The sequence below is a fragment of the Cnephaeus nilssonii genome (genome assembly GCF_951640355.1).
Source record: "Cnephaeus nilssonii genome assembly, chromosome: 12".
NCBI classification, from domain to species: Eukaryota; Metazoa; Chordata; class Mammalia; order Chiroptera; family Vespertilionidae; genus Cnephaeus; species Cnephaeus nilssonii.
In genome coordinates this window covers 44,151,756-44,174,851 of record NC_137083.1, presented here as the reverse complement: position 1 = coordinate 44,174,851, position 23,096 = coordinate 44,151,756, and the positions used below count along the sequence as shown (strand labels likewise).

General features: G+C 38.6%; 1 protein-coding gene across 2 annotated transcripts in view; it reads right to left on the bottom strand.

Moving 5' to 3' along the window:
- Positions 1-934: 934 nt before the first annotated feature.
- The window catches only part of RALA (RAS like proto-oncogene A), a 36,959-nt gene continuing 14,797 nt past the window's right edge, over positions 935-23,096 (bottom strand). For both annotated transcript variants that reach the window (XM_079786522.1, XM_079786523.1), the window contains exons 2-5: positions 21,879-22,027; positions 11,806-12,014; positions 5,631-5,805; positions 935-3,070 (exon numbers count right to left, since the gene is read on the bottom strand). In XM_079786522.1, coding sequence (XP_079642648.1) covers positions 2,948-3,070; positions 5,631-5,805; positions 11,806-12,014; positions 21,879-21,992 — 621 coding nt within the window. In that variant the 5' untranslated portion in view covers positions 21,993-22,027 and the 3' untranslated portion in view covers positions 935-2,947. The remainder of the gene's footprint in view (positions 3,071-5,630; positions 5,806-11,805; positions 12,015-21,878; positions 22,028-23,096) is intronic.

The following is a 23,096-nucleotide window of genomic DNA, read 5'->3' as shown; positions in this document are numbered from 1 at the left end:
TGTTGGATTCCCAGTAGTGCCCACAGTAGGCGGTCCATAAAAATGTACTCAAAACTAAAGGCATGAAGACCTCTATTGACCTGCCACTTCTGACTTCCAAAGTATCTGCTAAAAGGAGATTTCTAATACTTAAATAAAATTATTACTTTGAAAACTTTACAGAAACTTTTGGGAAATGTTTTGATAGTATTTGTCAGGTAGTAACATCAAGGTGCCAAATTTTAAGTTTTATATCCTTGTTATAAAAACGTGAGACATGGCATTTTGATTCAGCTTAAGAGAACTTAATCTAACCTTTGGTACACATTTAACAGCAGACTCCTTATTGGTGTTGAAAATTAATCCATACAGTGAGGTTAAAATTATGCCAATTACAACTTGCATGTGCTCATTCTGGCACTGCTTATGAGTTAAGTGATAAATTAAAGTGAACTGAATTTTGAAAGACTGTGCTCAATATTGGACCAATCATTTCTAACCCACCGGCTGTTTGATAGTTAACCAGACCCCGAATGTGAGAGAGAATGGCCGGAAGCCTGGTGAAATGGTAACAGGGTGGTTACTCCAGCAACAATTTGGAAATTCAATCGTCTCTGGGGGTCATTCTGATTTGCACATGAACATGAAGCTGTCACTATATTCATTCTAGAGTTTAATGTATTCTAAAACTAATGCACACTTTCGTGAATTTCACGGCAGCCTGAGAGTATCTTCTATGTAACTGTGCACGTGGGATTCTTCCATTTCTGAGCCTTGATTAAACCTGAGCGACGATAACACTGTTATTTAGGAAATCTGGTGTTACACAAAATAAGTCTCTAAACAGATAGCTCAAAAGATCTAGTTGTTTTCTAAATCTCTGGTAAAGATACCCAGGGTTGATAAATCTGTATTTTACATGTCATATTGTAAACATCAAGTAACACCACAAACATTTTAAAAAAAGGAAGTTTATTGGTCTTTAAATGGCTCAAATTGCAAATAAAGCAACTGGGTAGTGGCATCAGCCTAAGACATGTGATGTGTCTTTGTCAGTTGGCTTCATAGCACCTCAGTACCCAGGAGAGGAAAGGTCTCAAAGCAAAGTCACAATGTTAGTGGTTAGGACCCCTGGTTAAATAAGACCACAATGAGTACACATGGAGAGCGCAGGGCCCACGGGGCCGGTGTTACATTGGTACTTTAATTCTGACATGGCATAGCCTATGAAAAATACCAAATAAAAGATGTACATCTCAAACCCTTTAAGGACAAATATTTAACATAACAAGCCAGGTGCAATATCCAAAAAGCTGAGTTTCTAAAAAGCCTATTTTCATTAACTTTACTTACACATCTGTTACCTGGAATGCCTGAACTATTGAAATTAGGACGGAACACAAAAAGAAAGAAAAACTCTGTGAATCAATTGTCTTAGCTCCGTTTCAAAAAATGAAAAAAAAATCTGACAGTGGTAGATTTCCCACTGAAATTATGTTCCTAAATAGCATGCTAGAATTCTTCCAGTGGGCGCACACACAATGGTGACACAGGACTAAGGTCTAACCTGTGTATGCTTCTTTTCTGCACTGTACTCACGTTTGGTTGCTTGATGTTAACTTTAAGGAAAATATAGCTACAGCGTTCTTCATTATGAACACAAACAGGAGACAAATACACCTAATAACGCCCATATAGCCAAAATGTAATCTCATGAGTACAAATTTAAAAATTAACAGGTGGTGCCCTGCGGGTGGCTCAGTTGGTCAGAGTGTCATCTTGTACACCAAAAGGTGGCAGGTTCGATTCCCAGTCAGGGCACACATGGGAGGCAGCTGATGGATGCTTTTCTCTCACATCGATGGTTCTCCCTCCCTCCCCCTTCCTCTAAAAATCAGTAAAACATATCCTGTGGTGAGGATGGAAAAAAAAATTTAACAGGTGGCAAGCATGAATATTTCTCCAAAGTTCTAGTGCAAAATGCATTAGTGCTATTGATGTTTTTCCTGTGGTTGCTCCAAGGAGAAAAAAACCTTAACATGCTTACCACTTGCAGAAAGGGATTTCCAGCAACTAGCATCTTAAAGAAAAAGAGGGTTCACTAAAATATAACTGGTGTTGAATCCTCATAGCCTAATATTATCTTATAGGTATATGCTGGCCCCTCGTTTTAAACTCCCGCATTGTTAATTAAAAGCATTCAGGAGCTCTGGATCCTGACTTTGAAGAACCAGAGTATGGCACACATTTTACATGTGAACAGACTACCTAGCAGACAGTTATTTCTCAAGAACCTTTGTATTCCTTACCAGGTATAGAGTCTCTCACCAGGACACATGGGGTAATGGCCCAAGGAGGACACACCCAGAATGATGTAACTGGGTATTTTTTAGTTTCTAAATTAAGGCATATTAAAAAATGTCCATGTGCAAGTTTACACCACTCTTCTAGGTCAATCACCAGGTAATTAATGCAGGTTCACAGATAAATTACTCTCATAACTATATGCAACAATCATGCCAATAACTTTTCTTCTATATTTTGCATAATAATGGTTAAAAAAAGTGGTACAGTTTAACTATCGTTCACAATTGTCATTTTCAAGGCAGTAGGAGACCACGACATTTTAAAATGATACAAAATAGCTTTACCTCCCACTCTCCACCCCCAGCACACCCCTTTAACAGTTTAGTGAAGACTGCCCTCAAAACACAAGTTCATACATTACATTCAGGATCGTGATAATGTAGGTAATTATGAAAGAAGTTGAACTTTGCTTCTTGTGAAGCCACATTAATTTCTTTTTAAAGCGAATCTGACTTTCAGTGCAGTTCCAATTCATGCTTTTAGTGATACATAACAATTTCCAAAATGTTAAAGTAATTTCAGTCAATTGAGCCTTCAATGGCAATGCTTATAAATTATATTTATTAGTATGGTCAAGATAAGAAAGGAGTTTGGGCTTTGATTATAAAATGCAGCATCTTTCTCTGATTCTCTTGGCTAAACTTTTCCTTTTCTTTTTTCCATTCTTTTCTTTGCTATCTTCCATCTTTCTGGCTCGAATTTCCCTCATTAAATCAAAAAATACCTAGAAAGAAGAAAAAAAGTAAATAAAGCAAACAGTATGAGCTTGGTACTTCTCAGAATCACAGCAGTAACCCTTAGACATAATATAAGAATAAATATTTAAGGGCTGTTTGGGGAGCATAGGAAGAGGAAAACTAAAGTCTACTTCTCTACATATATTGGGAAAATGTAAAAATTGGAAAATTTTCTGAATTACACTTTTTGGTAAAAAGGTTCACATAATATAACCTGATCTTTCCATTCCAATTTTTTAAGATAAAAGTGACGATAGCTCCAAAGATAAAACTCAATGGATTACATCTGAATTATGAAAAAGCCTAATTATGGAACACTTTGCAGATCTAAAAAGAACGTGGTACATCTATATATAATGACATGGAAAGAACTACAAGCCCTATCTGTCATACAATTTAAAGAACAAACCACAGAAATTGTCTATCTTCATACATAGAAATGCTATACATATAATATATAAGCACACTATACATTTATATACTACATACTGTAAAAACCCTATTTATACGGGGAAAAACAAGCAAACACCCTCTTCCTTAGACTCTGTATGCTGGCCTATAAATGCAAGCAAACGTCTGGAAAGATACATACATGTTGGCAGTGGTTACCTACAGGAAGGGGAGGGGAGTAGAATCTGGGTGAAGAGCGACTCACTTTTTCCTCATACTTCTCCCTCCAAATTATGACTTTTTTTTGCACAATAAGCATGTGTTCATGTACAATGAAAAAACAAACAAAAATAATATTAAAAAGCCAAAGCCTTTAGCTAGAAGGGTATTAAGAAGGTCATCAGATGAACCTGGCACCCAGTTAGTACACAAGCAGGTATGTCAGATGGTCCTCTAAATCTGGGAATTCCTCTGTGATAGGCATAGCCTCCTGGATCAGGCTAGGCTCTAGCTCAACAACTCTGATGGTCACGAAGCTTTTCACAAGGTGGATTCACATGGTGGATTTAAAATCTGCCTCTCTGAAGCATCTACTCAATAGTCCATTTGGAAACCAGATGAGGACAGGCATTTTGTAGGGAGATAGTATCTGTTTTCTGTGACAAAACATGATACTTTTCCACTTAATAGACAATACAGTTTAGAGTACGTTCTACAACCTGCTCAAAACATCAGTGAGGAGAAAACAAAGTATATATACACTAATGCTATGATAATGTGCAATACTGCCTTTCAAAACCCCAAACATACAACCTTAAAACATATTTTCATTAATATTTTAAAAAACATTGGCCATAACTTTAGAGAAAACTTGTACACTGAGTAGAAATTTTATAGCATTCATTTTGTACACCTATCTTGGATCTATAGGAATCTGACCATGTGACTAAAAAATTATAATCAGCCTGAGATAGTAATGACACTGTCTTAAGACCTACAATAAATGAACAAAAAATATCTCTAATGTTTTTAACCTACTGAATTCTGGAACAGGGCTGTGAATCTACACGCATAAGCAGAGTTCCCTAGAACATGAGGCCATCTAGAGCAGCGCTGTTCTCAGGCAATCCAGTCTGCACCACCTGGGAGACAACCAGTATGCAAACTCTCAGGTTCCACCCTGAACCAGAGCAATCAAAATCTCTGCGGGTAAGACCCAGGAGTCTGTGTTTTAAAAAATATTTATTTTTATTTATTTCAGAAAGAGGAGGAGAGAGAAACATAAATGAGAATCCTTGATCGGCTGCCTCTTGCACGCCTTCTGCTGGGGATGGAGCCCCAACCTGGGCTTGTGCCCTTGACCAGAATTGATCCAGGGACCCTTCAGTCCATAGGCTGACGCTCTATTCACTGAGCCAAACCAGCTAGGGCGGAATCTGTGTTTATCAAGTGCTGTAGGCACTTGGTGGGGCCTAGATGATTGGGGGCTGAAAAAGGCCCCCCTCCAGGGCTCTAAGACCTGTGTTGCCTCAGCCCAACAGGCAGTTTTCCTAAATACTGAAGACAATCGCTGGCAGCAGGATGAAATGCACCGGGAAGGGCTCCTAGAAACAAGGTAAGGGTGTTCCTCACCTGGTCTCCAGGAAAGACCCATCTGAACAAAGTGGGACTATAAGGAAAGAAGGTAGGTGGTTTCCTTTCCACTCAGGGCAAATCAGAGGTTGAAGATGGGGAATAGAGTTATGCAGGGATTTTAAAATCCTCTAATCTAGGGCTCCTTCACTTTTGACAACTTAAATGGGGCCAGACAGGTGGACTTATACAATTCCTTCTAAATCATCCAGCCAATTAAGAAAAGAAAAGAAAAAAAAAAAACAAAAAAAAAAACAAGAATTCAGGCCAGGAATCCTAGCAGTGCAACAACAACAACAAAAAGTACATTTACTATGGTGTCTCCTGTTGTAATGTCTCTTGGAAACCAAGGGACAAAGTGAAGTAAGAGATCCCTAACATGTTGCACTTGAGCATTCAGGGCTGACAAGAAAATCAACACATATTAAATTGTGATTTGAAAGTCTCAGAATTTCTGGACAAAATGGAGCAGAGTGAAATCAAATCAACCTATTTTTAACATGCAGTACAGCAAATCACCTTTACCTTGTCAACATTAGCTCGTGTTTTAGCAGATGTTTCCACATAGTTAACATTCCACTGATCAGCTCTGGTTTTCGCCTCTTCTACAGAAACCTGCCTTTTATCTTCTAAATCTGATTTGTTACCAACCAGCAGAAACGGAACATTCTCATCTTCTTTTACTCTTAAAATCTGCTCCCTGGATGAGAGAAAATGAGAAACATTAACATTACATGTACTTGTTAAAATAACTAAAATACCACCTGCTTTTGGCACTTATTTGTTTCTGCATAGTAACCATCAGCTCATTTATTCCATGGTAGGAAATGTGCAGCACTTCTTCCTTATTCTACCATCAACCATTTGAGTTACACATTCAACTTAACTGAAAAAGGAAAAATACCCCAAGGAAGACAGTATACAATATGGCAGATGAGGTATGAAATGGAAGTATCAAATGCAACTTCCCCCTGAATTCTTTCCAGAATTCCAGGATACATGACCTTTTGTCATCCTATCTCCTCAGCTTCCCACGTGGCTATGACAGTTCTCAGACCTTCCTTGTTTTTGATGACCTTCACAGTTTTGAAGCGTGCTGGTTAGGTAATTTGTAGAAAAATATCTGTTAGGATTTGTCTGATGCTGTTCGAATGATTAAACTGGGGTCATGGGATTTTGGAGGAGGACACAAATAGAGAGAGTGCCATTCTTATCATACCATATCAAAGGTCCAACTAAATGTTTTTAAAGCCCCACACATGCTGGAAATATCTGGAAGTCAGCTCCTGAGTATAGTTTTTGCATTTAGAGGTAAGTTTCCAGCTTTGAAAGTGCCACCAATTTTAAAGATATCATGGCTCTGCCCTTCCTAGTCATGCAACTCTGAATACAGCCCTTTTTTTTTTTGCCTCAGTTTTCTCATTTGTAAAGTAGGACTACAATAATATCTTCCTTATACCATTGCTGTGAGAATTAAACATGTAGTGCTTAGAATAGTGCTGGCACACAGTAAATATTCAGTAAATGCTAGCTAGTCTTACGGATTATTATTAATCCATTGGAGAAAGATGTTTTCTTGTAAAATCAACAAACAAAAGATATTCGATTAGGTTTACTAGCTTACTATCTTACAGATGCCTCTCCTTTGAATTCAAGAGACATTGAAACTATAGAAATGTAAATACTTTAGACTAAGAGAAAATCAGAAAATTAAGGCGATTATTAGAATGACAGATCAGCAGGTGCATTTGATTTTGTAGGAATCTTACCGTGACGTTTGACAGTATCAATCTTTGTCATGGTTTATTTTCAGATTAGTTTATTTTGTGCCTCTTAGCATCTACTAAATAATGCCACCACCTCCACTGCTGCTAACATTTTGAGTGCTCACAATGCAGCAGGTGCTTTAAATGTTTTGAATGCTTCACATATATTATCTCATTTAATCCTCACCCCTAACCTACAGTTAGCACTAGTATTGCCATCCTACTACAGATAAGGTAAATGAGGCACAGAGAACTTATGTAATTTGCTGAGTCACAATTAAGTAGAAGTAGGATATGAGTTTGAGAAATCTAACTCCAGAGCACACACACAACTTCTACACTAGATACTATGGGGCCTCCCATAATGGAAAGCCTAACGGAACAAACCCTGTTCAAAAAGGTTTAGTTCCCAAAAGTTATTCATCACAAGAGACCCCTACCTCTGATATGGAATGAACACCAAGGTGTCCACTGGGCATTATGGTGAGGGTCTCCACGTTACAGGACATTCCCCCTGCATGGCAAAGTTACAAACTGGCAGAGGGAAACCTCTTTATTCTAGTTATAGTCATCAGAGCAAACCTGTGGGAGAAGATGAGGTAAAAGAAAGGTGGGAGAAAAGTGTTGATCATATAAAGACATTTACCTTTCTGAAAAAATGTTTTCAATTAGTTGTTTCAACTGAGGGTTAGGATTGATACTAACAAGATAACTAGTGATACAATATGATGTCATAAAATACTTTAATTACATAGTTTAAAAACAATGCCTTACATAAAAATGTTTAATACATTAAAAAATACACAGTAGGGAAAAGGCTGCATTTTATTTTTTTTTAAATATTTTATTTTTTAAAATATATTTTCACTGATTTTTCTATAGAGAGGAAGGGAGAAGGATAGAGAGCTAGAAACATCGATGAGAGAAACATCGACCAGCTGCCTCCTGCACACCCCCTACTGGGGATGTGCCCGCAACCAACATACATGCCCTTGACTGGAATCGAACCTAGGACCCCTCAGTCCGCAGGCCGACGCTCTACCCACTGAGCCAAACCAGTCAGGGCAGGGCTGCATTTTAAAAAGAAAACTCGCCATATTCCATTTTAACAACATGAAATGGGAAGGCCATATGTTGTGATAAAAGAGGCATCATTTGTTTAACGAGAGCCAGTATTGCAGTTTTTAAAAGCAAGAATAGGGACCTCCTGGATTTTAACTGCGTTGCCACTCCTAACTGCATGACCAGGGGAGAGGTCACGGAGCCTTTGTGTGCTTCAGTTTCTTCATTTATAAATTTGGATAATGCTTAACACACACACACACATTTAAGAAGTCACTAACGATACGCATTATTTACTTCATGCACTACTAAGAAAAATTGCTGCCAATTAAGACGTCATACAATATGACACAGCCCTGATTTTAGTAGATGACAAAATGTAAAAAATGCGTGTCTTAGCATCATTAGCACTACATTCACCTGATTACTGATGAAGTGATAAACACTGACTCAATGCTTGGCAGGACACTCTTTGGATCCGAATTATTAGTTTTTCTAGTATGAATAAACTATGAACCATACAGTCACCTCCATCCTTCACTGATTTGTAGTTACTTTAAACATCCTTTTAGAAAGTAAAAATGTTAATGGAGTACCGTATATGGGTGACAGGCTGAGCTGTACAGTTCTAGAGTGCTGTTTCCTACCACTCACATAATTTCTTGCAAAAAGCATCTCAACACCCAGCATTCCTGGTATTAAATTTCTGATGTATCTGTGAAGAGGATTTCAGCCAATCACAATCTTTCCCAGTGCTGGTAACACCAATTTGCTGTTACTTTCTTACCCAGTTTCCTTTGTGACCAACAGCCTAAACTAAGATGTTAATAATAACTGACTGACGACTCAGTCTCACTAACCACCAGGAATGTAAGAGTAACTCCAATTTGTGACTCTAGCACTTCTGGTCATATTATGTATAATCAATAATTTATTTCTTAATAAATACCTACAAAGCTACTATGAGTCAGGTGCTTCAGGAAGACCCAGTATTGAAATTACAGTGTGATTAATGCTATCAGAAACATGGCCATGGAAAACTTGGACGTAATGGGTTCAGAGGTGAGAAGACAATATTCTTTGAAGTTATTAATAAGTTGGTTTTATTAGCTACTTTCCTGGATGTCAGAGAAAGATACTGCTGTGTCTAGAACATTCATACACATTTGCTTACTGTGATGCTCTCTTTAAATAGAGTTAAAGAGGGTATTACAGACTTTTAGAATAAGAAAGAACCTTTACAAACTGGTCCAGCTTCTTCATTTTTGACATAAGAAAAGTGAGAATCAAAAAAAGCAAGAGAATCTTCTTCTAACATTTCTACCAATTGTTTACCAAGCACTGTATGTTACTAGAGGCCCAATGCATGAAATTCGTGCAAGAGTAGGCCTTCCTTCCACCGGCTGCCAGCACCAGCTTCCCTCTGGCACCCGGGACCCGGGCATCCCTCTGGCCACCGGCAGGCACCTGGGACCCGGACTTCCCTCGCAGCCCCAGCTTCGTCCGGAAGGTCGTCTGGAAGGATGTCCAGTCTAATTAGCATATTATGCTTTTATTATTATAGCCTAGTGGCCCGGTGCAGGAAATTTGTGCACAGGGATTGGGGGGGGGGGGGGGGTCCCTCAGCCCAGCCTGCACCCTCTCCACTCTGGGACATCCTTCTCGAAATCCAGGACCGCTGGCTCCTAACTGCTCGCCTACCTGCTTGATCACCCCTAACTAAATGCCTCCACCTGCCGGCCTGATCGACCCTAACTTGCCCCCCTGCCAGCCTGATCAACCCTAACTTGCTCCCCTGCTGGCCTGATCACCCCTAACTTGCCCCCCTGCTGGCCTGATCACCCCTAACTTGCTCCCCTGCCAGCCTGATCAACCCTAACTGCCTCTGCCTCGGCCCCTGGCCTAAGCCGCAGTCTGGCCTCCCTCTACAGGAGGTGACCTGGCAGATCAGGGGAAGGCGCCGCCCCCATTTACCCCGCTGCTGCTGCCACTGCCAGCCTGAGCCTGGGCCCTTCACAGCCACCTGGGGTTGCCTGAGCCTGGGCCCAGCCCTTCCAGCAGCTGCCGTGGATTGCCTGAGCCTTGGCCTGGCCCTCGCAGCAGCCGCCACAGCTTTGTCCAGAAGGATGTCTGGATGGTCGTCTGGAAGACGTCTGCTCTAATTAGCATATTACCCTTTTATTAGTATAGATTATTAGTATAGATATGCTAGCAACTGTGCCAAATACAGGTGCTAGGAACACTGACATGGATAAGAAATGAGTTCTGCTCTCAAGAATCTCTACCTATAAATCAAGCTCAGTATAAGTGCTGTTGGAGCTGAGGAAAGTACATCGCAAACAGAGATGAAGAAACAATGGATTCCACCTTGGTAAAGGGAGGACCAGAAAGACTAAACAGAGGAGCTGACAACTGTGGTGTACTTTGCAGGTTTGACCTTGTGGACTACTGACAGTCTCAAAATCCCCTTTCAATATTTGCTGGTCAGTCCTTAAGACATGGTTATTTATGAGAAGGGCAACATATTGGAGGTACAACAGAGGAGTAATGAATGATTCACTGTAATAGCAATAGCCCAAGAGTCTTCCTCTTGGCACAAAAATACCTTATTTCCTGGAAATACCACTTTGGCTTTGGTGACTATGGTGATAAAATTTATTCCATTACCTACAATAGAACCTGCTATGACACAATAGCACTCAAATATTTGCTGAATGAATAAGCACTGACATTTATGTAACTTTCAACCTGTCTCCCAGCGTTACAAGCTACCGGAATCTGCCACCCTTTGCACCTTACCACATACAAAACTGCTTCCTTAGAGAAATCAACAAACTTAATTTTATAAATAAACACATTAATTTAAAAGGTTCTCAATGATATGCTTTTGTAAAGAATGTTCTTCCAGAATCCTTTAAGTTCTTGAGACTTTCAAGTGTACATAAAAAGGAATACTTTGTATACGCCCAGGTTCAGTTCTTTACTCAGCCATCTGGAGTAATTTCTTTCCTCAACTGTGGAAATCCTTCTTGTCTTCAGGCTCATCTATTTCATGAAAGCCTCTCCTGGATGCTGTGTAATGATCACTGTTCATGTCTCCTACTTGTCACTAACTTGCTCAACTAAGCTGTATGAATCTTGAAAACAAGACATACTTCTTTTGTGTCCCCCATACCAAAGCAGGTACTTAACACAGAAATAAAAACATATAATTAAAGAATACTTTTGATTATGCATGTAGTATTTATGAGACTACTCAGGAGCTTATTTATGTTACATTTCTCTTGGGTATAAAGAGAACCCCTCTCTCCTATACTCCTCTCCCCATCAAACCAAATGGGTGTCAGATTTTGATTAAGCAAATGGTAAATAAGATATAAAAGATATTATACAAAATAATTTAGTGTGCCAATCTACAGTATTATTATTTCTATTAAAAATCTCATTTCATGCTGTCAGGACATCTATATTGTGAGGAGGATGGCAATATACCTGCTGAGCACTACACAGTTGCTGAGAAAACAGTGACTAACGACAAAAGATTTAAAATGTGGGTCAGAGCTCCATTATGTGATCCAAATGTTAACTATCATGGCAGTAGTAATATTCTATTCCAAATAGAAATACTACTATAATGCATGAAGAGACTACTATAATGTTGGGTAGCGAGGCTGTCACAAACTCATGCTCCAATACAGCTGGAACTGAGATAGCATCTGAGTATAAGTACATAGTGAACAGAGCCACATATCAAAGAGGGAATAAACAAAATTAGAGTGAAAGCCTACCAAGTAAGAACCTCTAGTTGTCCATTTGTTTCTGGGGAAGAAACTGTTATGCAGTAGGAGCAACAACATTACTCCCTGACATACCTGAAGTCAGCTGTGGCTGCAAAGGATTCCATTTCTGTAATAGAGAACACACAGAGGAAACCTTCCCCGCTCCGGAAGTAGTTGTCTCTAATGGCAGCGTAGTCCTCCTGCCCAGCTGTATCCAATATATCGATCTGCACTTCCTCCCCATCCAGCACTACCTTTTTCCGATAGCTGTCTGCTTTGGTAGGCTCATAGTCCTCCACAAACTAAAAAAGATGAAAAATCCATTTAAAAATTAGCTTTACTTTTCAAAACTTATTCTGAAATATAAATTCACATGAAGTTTCCAAAATAATAGAGAGAGGTCCTGTACCCTCAGTTTTCCCCAATGGTAAAGATGGCATTAATTTAAGTTTTCATTTTAGACAATTTGGCAGCTTCCTCATTTATAAAAACTGAGGGTTGAGTTATCAACTCTAGGCTGTTTACAGCTTGAAATGTGTATCCTTTTTCTCCCTTAAAACACTACCTGCAAACACTATTACATAAGTATAGGCATACCTTAGAGATATTGAAAGTTTGGTTCTAGACAACCACAATAAAGCAAGTTGTAATCTTTCCGTTGGTGGAAAGGGTCTTGCCTACAATTTGGGAAACATAAAACCTGTGAAGCGTAGTAAAGCGTGATGCTATAAAACGATGTATGCCAGTATTTTATTAAATGCATAAGAATCCCTTTCTATGTGACACTAAATATCAATTTTCATGCCAGAATTGTGGAAATAAGGAAATAACTTGAAAGTAAGTCTATATTTAGGTAAACACTGAAAGTACCATTAAGTCTTTTCTTACTCCAAAATGAATCAAGTCAAACTGGCTTATACGTCTCTGCAGAATGTCAAATCTTGAATTTTGAGATTTCTCCTCAAACTTTTGATATATATCCTATATAATAAAAGCCTAATATGCTAAATGTCCGGTTGTCTGGTCGACCATTCAACCAATCAAAGCGTAATATGCTAATGATATGCTAAGCCTGCTCAACTGCTCACTATGACATGCACTGACCACCAGGGGGCAGACACTACGACAGGTAGGTTAGCTTGCTGCTGGGGTCCAGCTGATCGGGACTGAGCAAGATGGGCTGGACATGCCCTGGAACCCTCCCGCAGTCCCTCCCTGCCTGGCTAACCTCCCACTTCCCTCCCAGGCCCTTATCGTGCACCGGTGGGGTCCCTTGGCCTGGCCTGCACCCTCTTGAAATCCGGGACCCCTCAGGGGATATCGGAGAGCTTGTTTTGGCCCGATCGCACAGGCCAAGCCGAGGGACCCCACTGGTGCACAGATCTGTGCACGGGGCCTCTAGTATGTATATATATGTATGTATGTGTGTGTGTGTATGTATGTATGTATATATATATGTATGTGTGTGTGTGTGTGTGTGTGTGTGTATATTGTTAATCCTCATCCAAGGATATTTTTCCACTGATTTTTTAGAGAATGGATGAGAGAGGGAAAGACAGAGAAATATCAATGTGAGAGAAACACACAGACTGGTTGCATCCTGCATGCACCCCGACCAGGACCCGGGCTGGGGAGGAGCCTGCAACCAAGGTATGAGCCCTTGTCGGAATCGAATCCAGGACCCTTTGGTCCACAGGCTGATGCTCTATCCACTGAGCCAAAGTGGCTAGGGCTGATATTTTTAAATAGTAAATTAAACAACTTTATATACCCACTTCTATTTTCAACCTCATGAATCTCACCTTGATATTTTCATCAGTGCACTTTTGTTACTGTGAGTCTACATATGAACACACTTTTGTGGGGGTTTTATTAGTTCCTGTAAATATTTCATTCTCTAATACTCTCTTATTTATTTGCTCAATGTCTATATCCTCCTGCTAGAATTTAACCTCTAGGAGCAGGGACTGACTATTGGGACTTATCACTATATCTCCAAAGCCTACAATAGTGCCTGGTATATTTTAGACACTCAATAAAGAATTATTTTTTAAAAAATGAACAGAGTGTATTTATAACTGTAAAAGCTACAGAATATTCTACCATATTTACATGCTAATGTTTTATAAATATTTATGAACATCAAATGAATATTAAATGAAGGCTTAACCATTCATCAAAGGTCAGGAATGTGAATATTCTTACTTTTGACCTCCTTATTGTCAAGGAGATGGATTTAGGATTAGTTTGAAAGAGTAGCTAGGTTTTGGTCAGAATGGCAGAGTTGGTAAACTCTGTGCTCTCCTCCTCCCATCACCACACAAAATTACAACTAAATTATAGAACACCCATTACTGAGAACCACCTGAAGACTAGCTACACACAAGTCCTAAAACTAAGGGTATAAAGAATCCATATCCAGACTGGTAGGATGGGTGAAGACGTGAAACAGGCAGGCCCCACATTAAGTATCAGGAGAGCTATCTTGGCTGTGCAGGTCCCCCTGAGGAGGAAGTGGATCCAGCCTTATACCAGGCTCCGCAGACCAAGGTCTGAAAGAGGAGTCTGCACATCTGGCTGTGCATTTGAGAAAGACAGGGGACTGCTGGAACTGATGTGAACTTCTTGGGAGGCCAGCAACAGACTCACTCACTTACAAACTCAGTAGCTCTAAGTTCCCATGCAGGGGCAGCAGCTTGAAAACCACTGGCAACATCTGGGAGGAACTAAACTAATTGACTTCAGGAAGGGGGCTGAAGGGGGAGAGGTCAGGGCAATTCTCTCTGTGGACAGAAGAGCTGGTAGGTACCACTGTTCCTTTGTTGAACTCCCCGCTCAACCTAGTCGGCCAGGCACAAGTGGGAGCCAAATCTATGCTCTCCTTTAACCTGGCTAACACCATTTACCCCACCCTGGTGATTCCAAGACCCTGTCCCACCTAACTCACTTGCCCAGCCCAAGCCTCTCCCAGCAGCTCCTACAGAAAAGTACCCTGCCTTGGCTACTGCTGCGAACTTTCCCAAAATGTCTGAAAGATCCCCAAACCCCAAAAAGCAGCAGCTGACTTTGGTGTACCTTGTAGCTCTTGATAAGCAGCCCAAGCCCAACAAAAGTGGTGATGGGTCTCAACTTGCACTCTTAACTCCCATCAGCAGACCCCAAGCCTGGCATAAGCAGTAGCCAGTGTTGGCCTGGAACACAGCTTCAACTAAGCAGCCACAAACCTGGCAAAGGTGGTGTCTGGTCTCAACTTGCACTATGGTGCCCATCACAGGGTCCCATGACAGGAACAAGTAGCGCCCAGCCTCAGCAGACAGTGTAGCGTCTCCCAAGCATCTCCAAATCTGGTGCCAGTGGCAGCCAACTATAGATCACTTTGAAGCTTCTACTTGGAGACCCCAAGCATGAAACAAAAGGCAGCTGACCCTGACCTGCACTGGAGCCCTTTCTAGGAGGCTCCAGACCCAACATGCCCAGTGACTAGTATCAGAACACACTACAGCATCTCTCTAGCAGCTCCACAAATGACAAACCTAAAGGCCAGACTCAGTGGGCACCAGTGCCCCACTAAAGCAACTCTTGCTCCAAGGGGTCAGTCAAGACACAATAGCATGCCTGCTATTGTCACAGTCACCCTCATAGGCAGTCAGCCCAAAGTCAACCCCACTCACTCACATGCCAACAGCAACTGAACCCCAACTACATCCACACAGAAGACATTCCTGGGGCACCAGGCACAGATGACCACGAAGTCTGCATTACTGGACCCCTTCTACATAAAAGGTCACATTGTCAAGACCAGGAGACATAGCAAGATCTACTTGATAAACAGACACAAACATACACAGACAACCAAAGTGAAGAGACAAAGAAACTCTTCCCCAAAGAAAGGACAGGACAAAATGCAAGAAAACTAAGTAAAATGGAGACAAGCAATCTATCACATACAGAGTTCAAACATAGTTATAAGAATGCTCAATAAACCTAGGGGAAGAATAGATGAACTCAGTGAGAACTTACACAAAGTGATAGAAACCATAAAAAAGAACCAGTCAGAAATGAAGAATACAAAAACTGAAATGAAGAATGTGTTAGAGGGAATCAACAGCAGATTAGATGAAGCAGAGGACAGAATCAGCGATGTGGAAGACAAGGTAGAAGAAAACATTCAATCAGAACAGCAAAAAGAAAAAAAAGAAAAAAATGAGACTAATTTAAAGGACTCCTGGGACAACATCAAGCATAACAACATTCACATCACAGGGGTACCAGAACAAGAAGAGAGAGAGAGAGAGAGCAAGGAATCAGAAACCTATTCGAAGAAATAATGACTGGAAAGTTCCCTAACCTGGTGAAGGAAATAGACATACAAGTCCAGGAAGTGCAGAGAGTCTCAAACAAGATGAACCCAAAAAGGCCCACACCAAGACACATCATAATTAAAATGCAAAAGTCAAAGACAAAGAGAGAATCTTCAAAGCAGCAAGAGAAAGGTGGTTACCTACAAGGCAGTTCCCAAAAGACTGTCAATTGGTTTCTCAACAGAAACTTTGTAGGCCAGAAGGGAATGACACAAAATATTCAGTGATAAAAAGCAAGGACCTACAACCAAAATTATGCTACCCCACAAGAATCAAAGCAGACATAAAGAGCTGCATAGATCAGAAAAAGCTAAAAGTGTTCATCACCACCATGCCAGTATTATAAGAAATGTTAAAGGGTCCTCTTTAAGAAGAAGAAGAAAAAAATCAAAGATATAATAATAAAACAGCAATAACTACATAACTATCAATAAGTACTTTAAGTGTAAATGAATTAAGTGCTCTAGTCAAAAGACATAGGGTAGCTGACTTGATAAGAAAATAAGACCCAATGTATGATGCCTACAAGAGACCCATTTCAGATTAGATACACGTAGACTAAAGAAAAGGGATGGAAAAAGATATTTCAGACAAGTGAGAACAAAAAGAAAAGCTGGAGTCACAATATTTATAGCAGACAAAATATACTTTAAAACAAAGGCTATACCCAAAATAAAGAAGAGCACTTCATAACCATAAAGGGATCAATACATAAAAAGGACAGAACACTTGTAAACATCTATTCACCAAATGTAGCAGCATGTAAATACCTAAAGCAAATATTGACAGACATAAAGAGAGAGCCAACAGTAAGACAATAACAATAGGAGACTTTAACACTCCATTGACAACAATGGGTTGAACATCCGCACAGAAAATCAGCAAGGAAACAGTGGCCTTAAATGATGCATTAGACCATATAAATTTAATTGATATTTTTAGAGCATCTCACCCCAAAGCAGAATATACATTCAAGTGCACACAGAATATTTTCCAGAACAGACCACATGTCAGACCACAAAACAAGTCTCAATAAATTTAAGAAGATTTAAATCATATGAAACATCTTCTCTGACCACAATGGTATGAAATTAGAAATGAACTACAAAAAGAAAACTGAAAAAAACACACAAACATGTGGAGGCTAAATAATGTGCTAGTAAACAATGAATGGGTTAACAATGAGATCAAGAAAGATAATAAAAGATACACCAAGTCAACCCAAAATCTATGGGACAAGATAAAGCAGTTGTAGAGAGAAAATTACAGCAATACAGTCCTACCTCCAGAAGCAAGAAAAATCTCACTTTATACCTAAAAAAAACTTGAAAAATAAATAAACCCAAAGTGATTATAAAGAAGAAAATAATAAGATCAGAGCAGAAATTTTTTTTTAAAAGATCAATGAAAGCAAGAACTGGTTCCCTGAAAACATAAACAAAACTAATAAGCCTTTAGCCAGACTCATCACAAAAAAACCGAGAAGATTAAAATTATTAAAACCAGAAATAAAAGAGAACCAACAACTGACGCTACAGAAATATAAATAATTGAAAGAAAATACTATGAACATTTGTATGCCAACAAATTGGGCAACCCGGAAGAAGTAAAAAATTCCTAGAAACATACAATCCTCCAAGATTGAATCAGGGAAGAACAAAAAATCTGATGAAATCAAATCAGTACTGAAAAACCACCGAACAAACAAAAGTCCTGGAACAGATGGCTTTACCAAACGTTCAAAGAAGAATTAACATCTATCTTTCTTAACCTATTCCAAAAAATTAAAGACGAGGAAAGACTTCCAAACTCATTTTACCAGGCCAGTATACCCTGAAAAAATCAGACAAAGAAAATTCTAGGCCAATATCCCTGATGAACATAGAAGAAAATCCTCAACAATATATCAGCAAGTTGAATTCAGCAATACATTAAAAAGACCAGACACTGTGATCAAGTGGAATATATTCTCAGGATGCAAGGTTGATTCAATGGAACAAATCAATTAACATGATAGATAACACCACATAAATAAAATGAAAGCCCTGTCTGGTTTGGCTCAGTGGATAGAGTGTTGGCCTTCGGACTGAAGAGACCCGGGTTCAATTCTGTCAAGGGTATGTACCTTGGTTGCAGGCTCCATCCCTGGCCTTGGTCAGGGTGTATGCAAGAGGCAACCAATTGATGTGTCTCTCACATCAATGTTTTTCTGTGTCTCTTCCCTTTCCTTCCACTCTCTCTAAATATAATGGAAAAAAAATCCTCCGGTGAGGATTAAAAAAGACAAAAATGAAGATAAAAATCATATGATCACTTCAATAGGTGCAAAAGCATTTGACAGAATTCAACATTCATTCACGATAAAAACTCTCACTAAGTGAGGATAGGGGGAACAAACCTTAACATAATAAAGATCATATATGACAAACCCACAGTTACCATAACTTTCACCATAGCAATCAGATAAAGAAAAAAAAAGGCATCCAAATGAATTCCGTAAAGTAGCAGGACACAAAATTAATATTCAGAAACTGGGTGCATGTTTATACACAAATAATAAATTGTCAAAGAAATTAAGAAAACAATACCATTTACAATTGCATTGAAAAGAATAAAATATCTAGAAATAAATTTAACCAAGGAGGTAAAAGCCCTGTACTTGGAAAACTAGAAGACACTGAAAGAATAAAAGAAGATAAAAACAAATGGAAGGGTATTCTGTGCCTGTGGATTGGAAGAGTTAACACTGTTAAAAATATCCATACTATCCAAAGCAATCTATAGATTCTATGAAATCCTTATCAAAATACCAATGGCATTTTTCACAGAATTAGACCTAAGAATCCTAAAATTTATGTGGATTCACAATAAACCCTATAAAGCCAAAGCAATATGGAGAAAGAAGAACAAAGTCTGAGGTATCATGCCACTATGCTACAAGGCTTTTGTAATCAAAACAACATGGTACTGGCATAAAAACAGACATGGAGGTTAATATAACAGAATAGAGAGCCCAGCCATGCTTCTACGGTCAACTAATATATGAGAAAGGAGGCAAGGATATATAATGGAGTAAAGATAGTGCATTCAATAATTGGTGTTGGGAAAATGACAAACACATGGGAAAAAAACAGAAACTAGACCACTTTCTTAAACCATAAACAAAAATAAACTCAAAATGGGTTAAAGACTTAAATATAAAACCTGAAATCATGACATTCTTAGAAGAAAAATAATAGGCATTAAACGCTTTGACATCGGTCCTAGCAATATTTTTGGGGGCTATGACTCCTCAAGCAAGAGAAACAAAATAAAAAATGGGACTGTATCAAACTAAAATTATTATTATAGTGTAGAAAATCATCAACAAAACAAAAAGAAAATTTACTGAATGGGAGAAAATATTGACCAGTGATGCATTCGATAAGGGGTTAATATGCAAAATTCATAAAAAACTCAAACAACTTTTCACCAAGAAAACAAACAATCCAATTAAAAAATGGGCAGAGGACCTGAACAGATATTTCTTCAAAGAGGTCATACAGGTGGCCAATACAATACACATAAGAAAAAAATGCTCAATGTCACTAATTATCAGAGAAATGCAAATTAAAGCCAGAAGGAAATACAACCTCACACCTGTCAGAATGTCTATCATCTATAAATCAACAAACAGCAAGTTGTGTAGAAAAGAGAACCTTCATGCACTGGTGTTATAGGACTCTAAATTGGTACAGCAATTGTGGAAAACAGTATGGAGGTGGTTCCTCAAAAAACTAAAAATAGAACTACCCACACGTTTCAGCAATTCCATTTCTGAGTATTTATCTGAAGAAATCCAAACCACTAATTTGAATAGACCTATGTATCCCAATGTTCACTGCAGCATTATTTACAATATCCAAGATATGGAAGCAACCAAGGTGTCTACTGATAGATGAATGGATAAAAGAAGATGTGGTACATATATACAATGGAATATTACTCAGCCGTAAAAGAGAATGAAATCTTGCCATTTGCAACAACATAATACCCTTTACTTAGATTAATATTCTAAGTGAAGTCAGACAGAGAAAGACAAATACTATATGATTTCACTTATATGTGAAACATAAAAAAATAAATGAACAAACACCACAGACACAAACACATAGATATACAGAGAACAAATTGATGGTCTCTATATCAGAGAGGGGTTTGTGGAATGGGTGAAAATGTGAAAGGAATTAAGAAGTACAAATTACCAGTAATAAAAATAGTTATGGGGATGTAAAGTACAGCATAGGGAATATACTCAGTACTATTTTAATAACTATGTATGGTGTACTAGATTTATCAGGGTGATTACTTCATAAGTTATTTAAATGTCTACTCACTATGGTGTACATGTGAAAGTAATATAATATTGTATGTCAGCTATAATTGAAAAATGAATTATAAAAATTTTTAAAAGATGACAATGATTTTAAAAAAGAAAATATTAACTAGGATCCTAGAGCAAGTACTTTGTGGAAAAATGTCTTATGAGCCATAATTTTTGAAAAAGGAAACCATTATTCTTACCACTTGACAAAAGTAAATAGTTTGTACACTTTGATTTTTTTAAAAAGAAAGAAGAGCCCTAGCCAATTTGGCTCAGTGGGTAGAGCATCGGCCTGCGGACTGAAAGGTCCCAGGTTTGATTCTGATCAAGGGCACATACATGCCCGGGTTGCGGGCTCGATCCCCAGTGAGGGGTATGCAGGAGGCGGCCGATCAATGATGCCCTCTCATCATTGATGTTTCTATCTCTTGCTTGCCCTTCCTCTATGAAATCAATAAAAAAAAAAATTAAAAAAAAGAAAAGTAGCTGTTAAAATGAATAGTATGGACAACAGAATTGAACAGATAAAATTAGTAATTTCATTTAAAGTACTATTTCAATTTTCCCTCTGTTCAAATTTTTTATTATAGTCACTGACAAGTGGGACAACTGATGGATTTAAGATTTTTGTGTGTATGAAAAATATGGTATAGAAGGATGCAATAGAAGGAGACATGGGGTGGTAGAAATCTGCAAGATTTTTTTCAAGAGACCAGTTTAAGGAGGTTGAATAACCTCTCTGAGGGTTTGTTTTCTCATCTGTAAAATGGGAATACCACTACCTACCATGCAGGACTGTTATGAGGATTAGGTAAGGAAGAGTAACCACAAAACCCTGCTTCTATTAGAAGAAGAAGTGAGGACAAATGTTTAAATTAGGTGACCAACTCTTAATTTAGACTTGATAATAGTCTTCCAGGGAAAGAATCTGGATCGATAAAGTCTGATATATTATATGCACACAAATCTGATAACCTGTCTAGTAATTACATTTTAGGGATACAGCCTTTACCTGTTTAATGGTGAATGTAGTACCATGCCAAATACACAATAAAGAACCTTTTAACTGAAGTTATTATAGGACACCTTATGTATGTTAACCTCAAGTCTCAATTAGGTACTATAATCACCAGTTCTATTAATTCAAGGTAAAAATTGCCATTAAAACACTAAAAATAAAGGCTCAAGTTAGACTGCTTAAAAATAGGTACTGTTTCTAGATCTGTTTTGTTTTTTAAAGGATAAGGTTTTTATGAACCTTGAGTTCTTGACTTGGTATATAAATCTGTATATAAATGTTGGTTCTGAATTTAAAAAGGAAAAAAAAAAGATTAATAGTTTTCAAAGATTTAAGGAATTAATCCAAAACAGCACCAAACTAAGCTAGAGAAATACTCTCTGAAAGCCCAAACTTTGATATCCATTATAAAATTAGCACTTACCTCATCATACATGAACTGCAGAGTCAGAGCGGACTTGCCAACACCACCACTGCCCACCATGATGACTTTGTGTAAGGCCAAAGAATTCTGACCCTTGGGCTTATTTGTGGCCATCTTATATCAGTTTTCACCAAAGGAGTAAGGAGAATCTAAAAAGAATGAGAGAGTAAGTAATGCTTAGTATATTCTTCTTCAGAATCCAGTAAAGGAAAGAGATATTATGTCCTTATGCTTCAAGATACTAGTTTTCATCCTGCAGTGATTTTAAACAGATGGCAAATGAAGTGTGCTCATTTAAGGGAAAAACCACTTATCAGAGGACACCATGCCAATAAAACAAGTATATAACTCAAGGGCATTTCTCTTATAATAGTTTTCAGTAATGAGCTGTGACCAAAAGTGAAAACATCCCAGTGCAACCACATGTTGATGATAATAGAGCTGTATGAGAATATAATCACATAGATTATAAAAACCGGTTAAATGATCACTTTGTTTTCATATTAACCTCTATTGGCAATAACTGAAGACATATTTTTCTAGTTCCAGTAAGAAAATGGACAACAAAAGAAGATTGCCAACTGACAGGCTTATTTTCAGTTTAGAAAAGAAGAAACCACATCCCAGCAATTTGGTGGCAGAATTATCAACAGAATCCAACACCATCTACCCCAACTCCAAAGTATCCTAGCACTGGAATGTTGGGTGAATGGCTAATAAACAAATGTTTGAAGTCCTGGATCTTGTGCCCTTCCATGGAACATGCATCATTTGTTTACTACATGCATGTGCTCAGTGTGGAAAGGCCAGGTTCCTTCACTAGCTGTACTGGTGAGGTACATTAATGGCACCCCGTTACCTTTGGCCATGGTACCAGGTCTTAGAAAAGGAGGCCACGAAGTCACAACCAACACTGAGTCTGTGTGGAGGACCAAACAAGAAGCGTTTATCTTATTAAAGATCTGGGGACTGTACCCTTCCTTCTCAGCATCTCTGACTTATTTTGGCCACAGATACAGCTTTCCCAAGCTGGCGCTCACAGGGCTGCTCTGAGGACGATGAGACGGTATTTCCCCTTCTCCTTATTAATAGTTACCATTTAAAAAATGGGAAGCTTATAATTCCATGTACGAGCCCCTGCAATTCTCCTTTCCTTCCAGTAAAGTAACCAAATGTCAAAAAAGAGAGATTTGTACAAAATCCCAGAGCTATAATCTA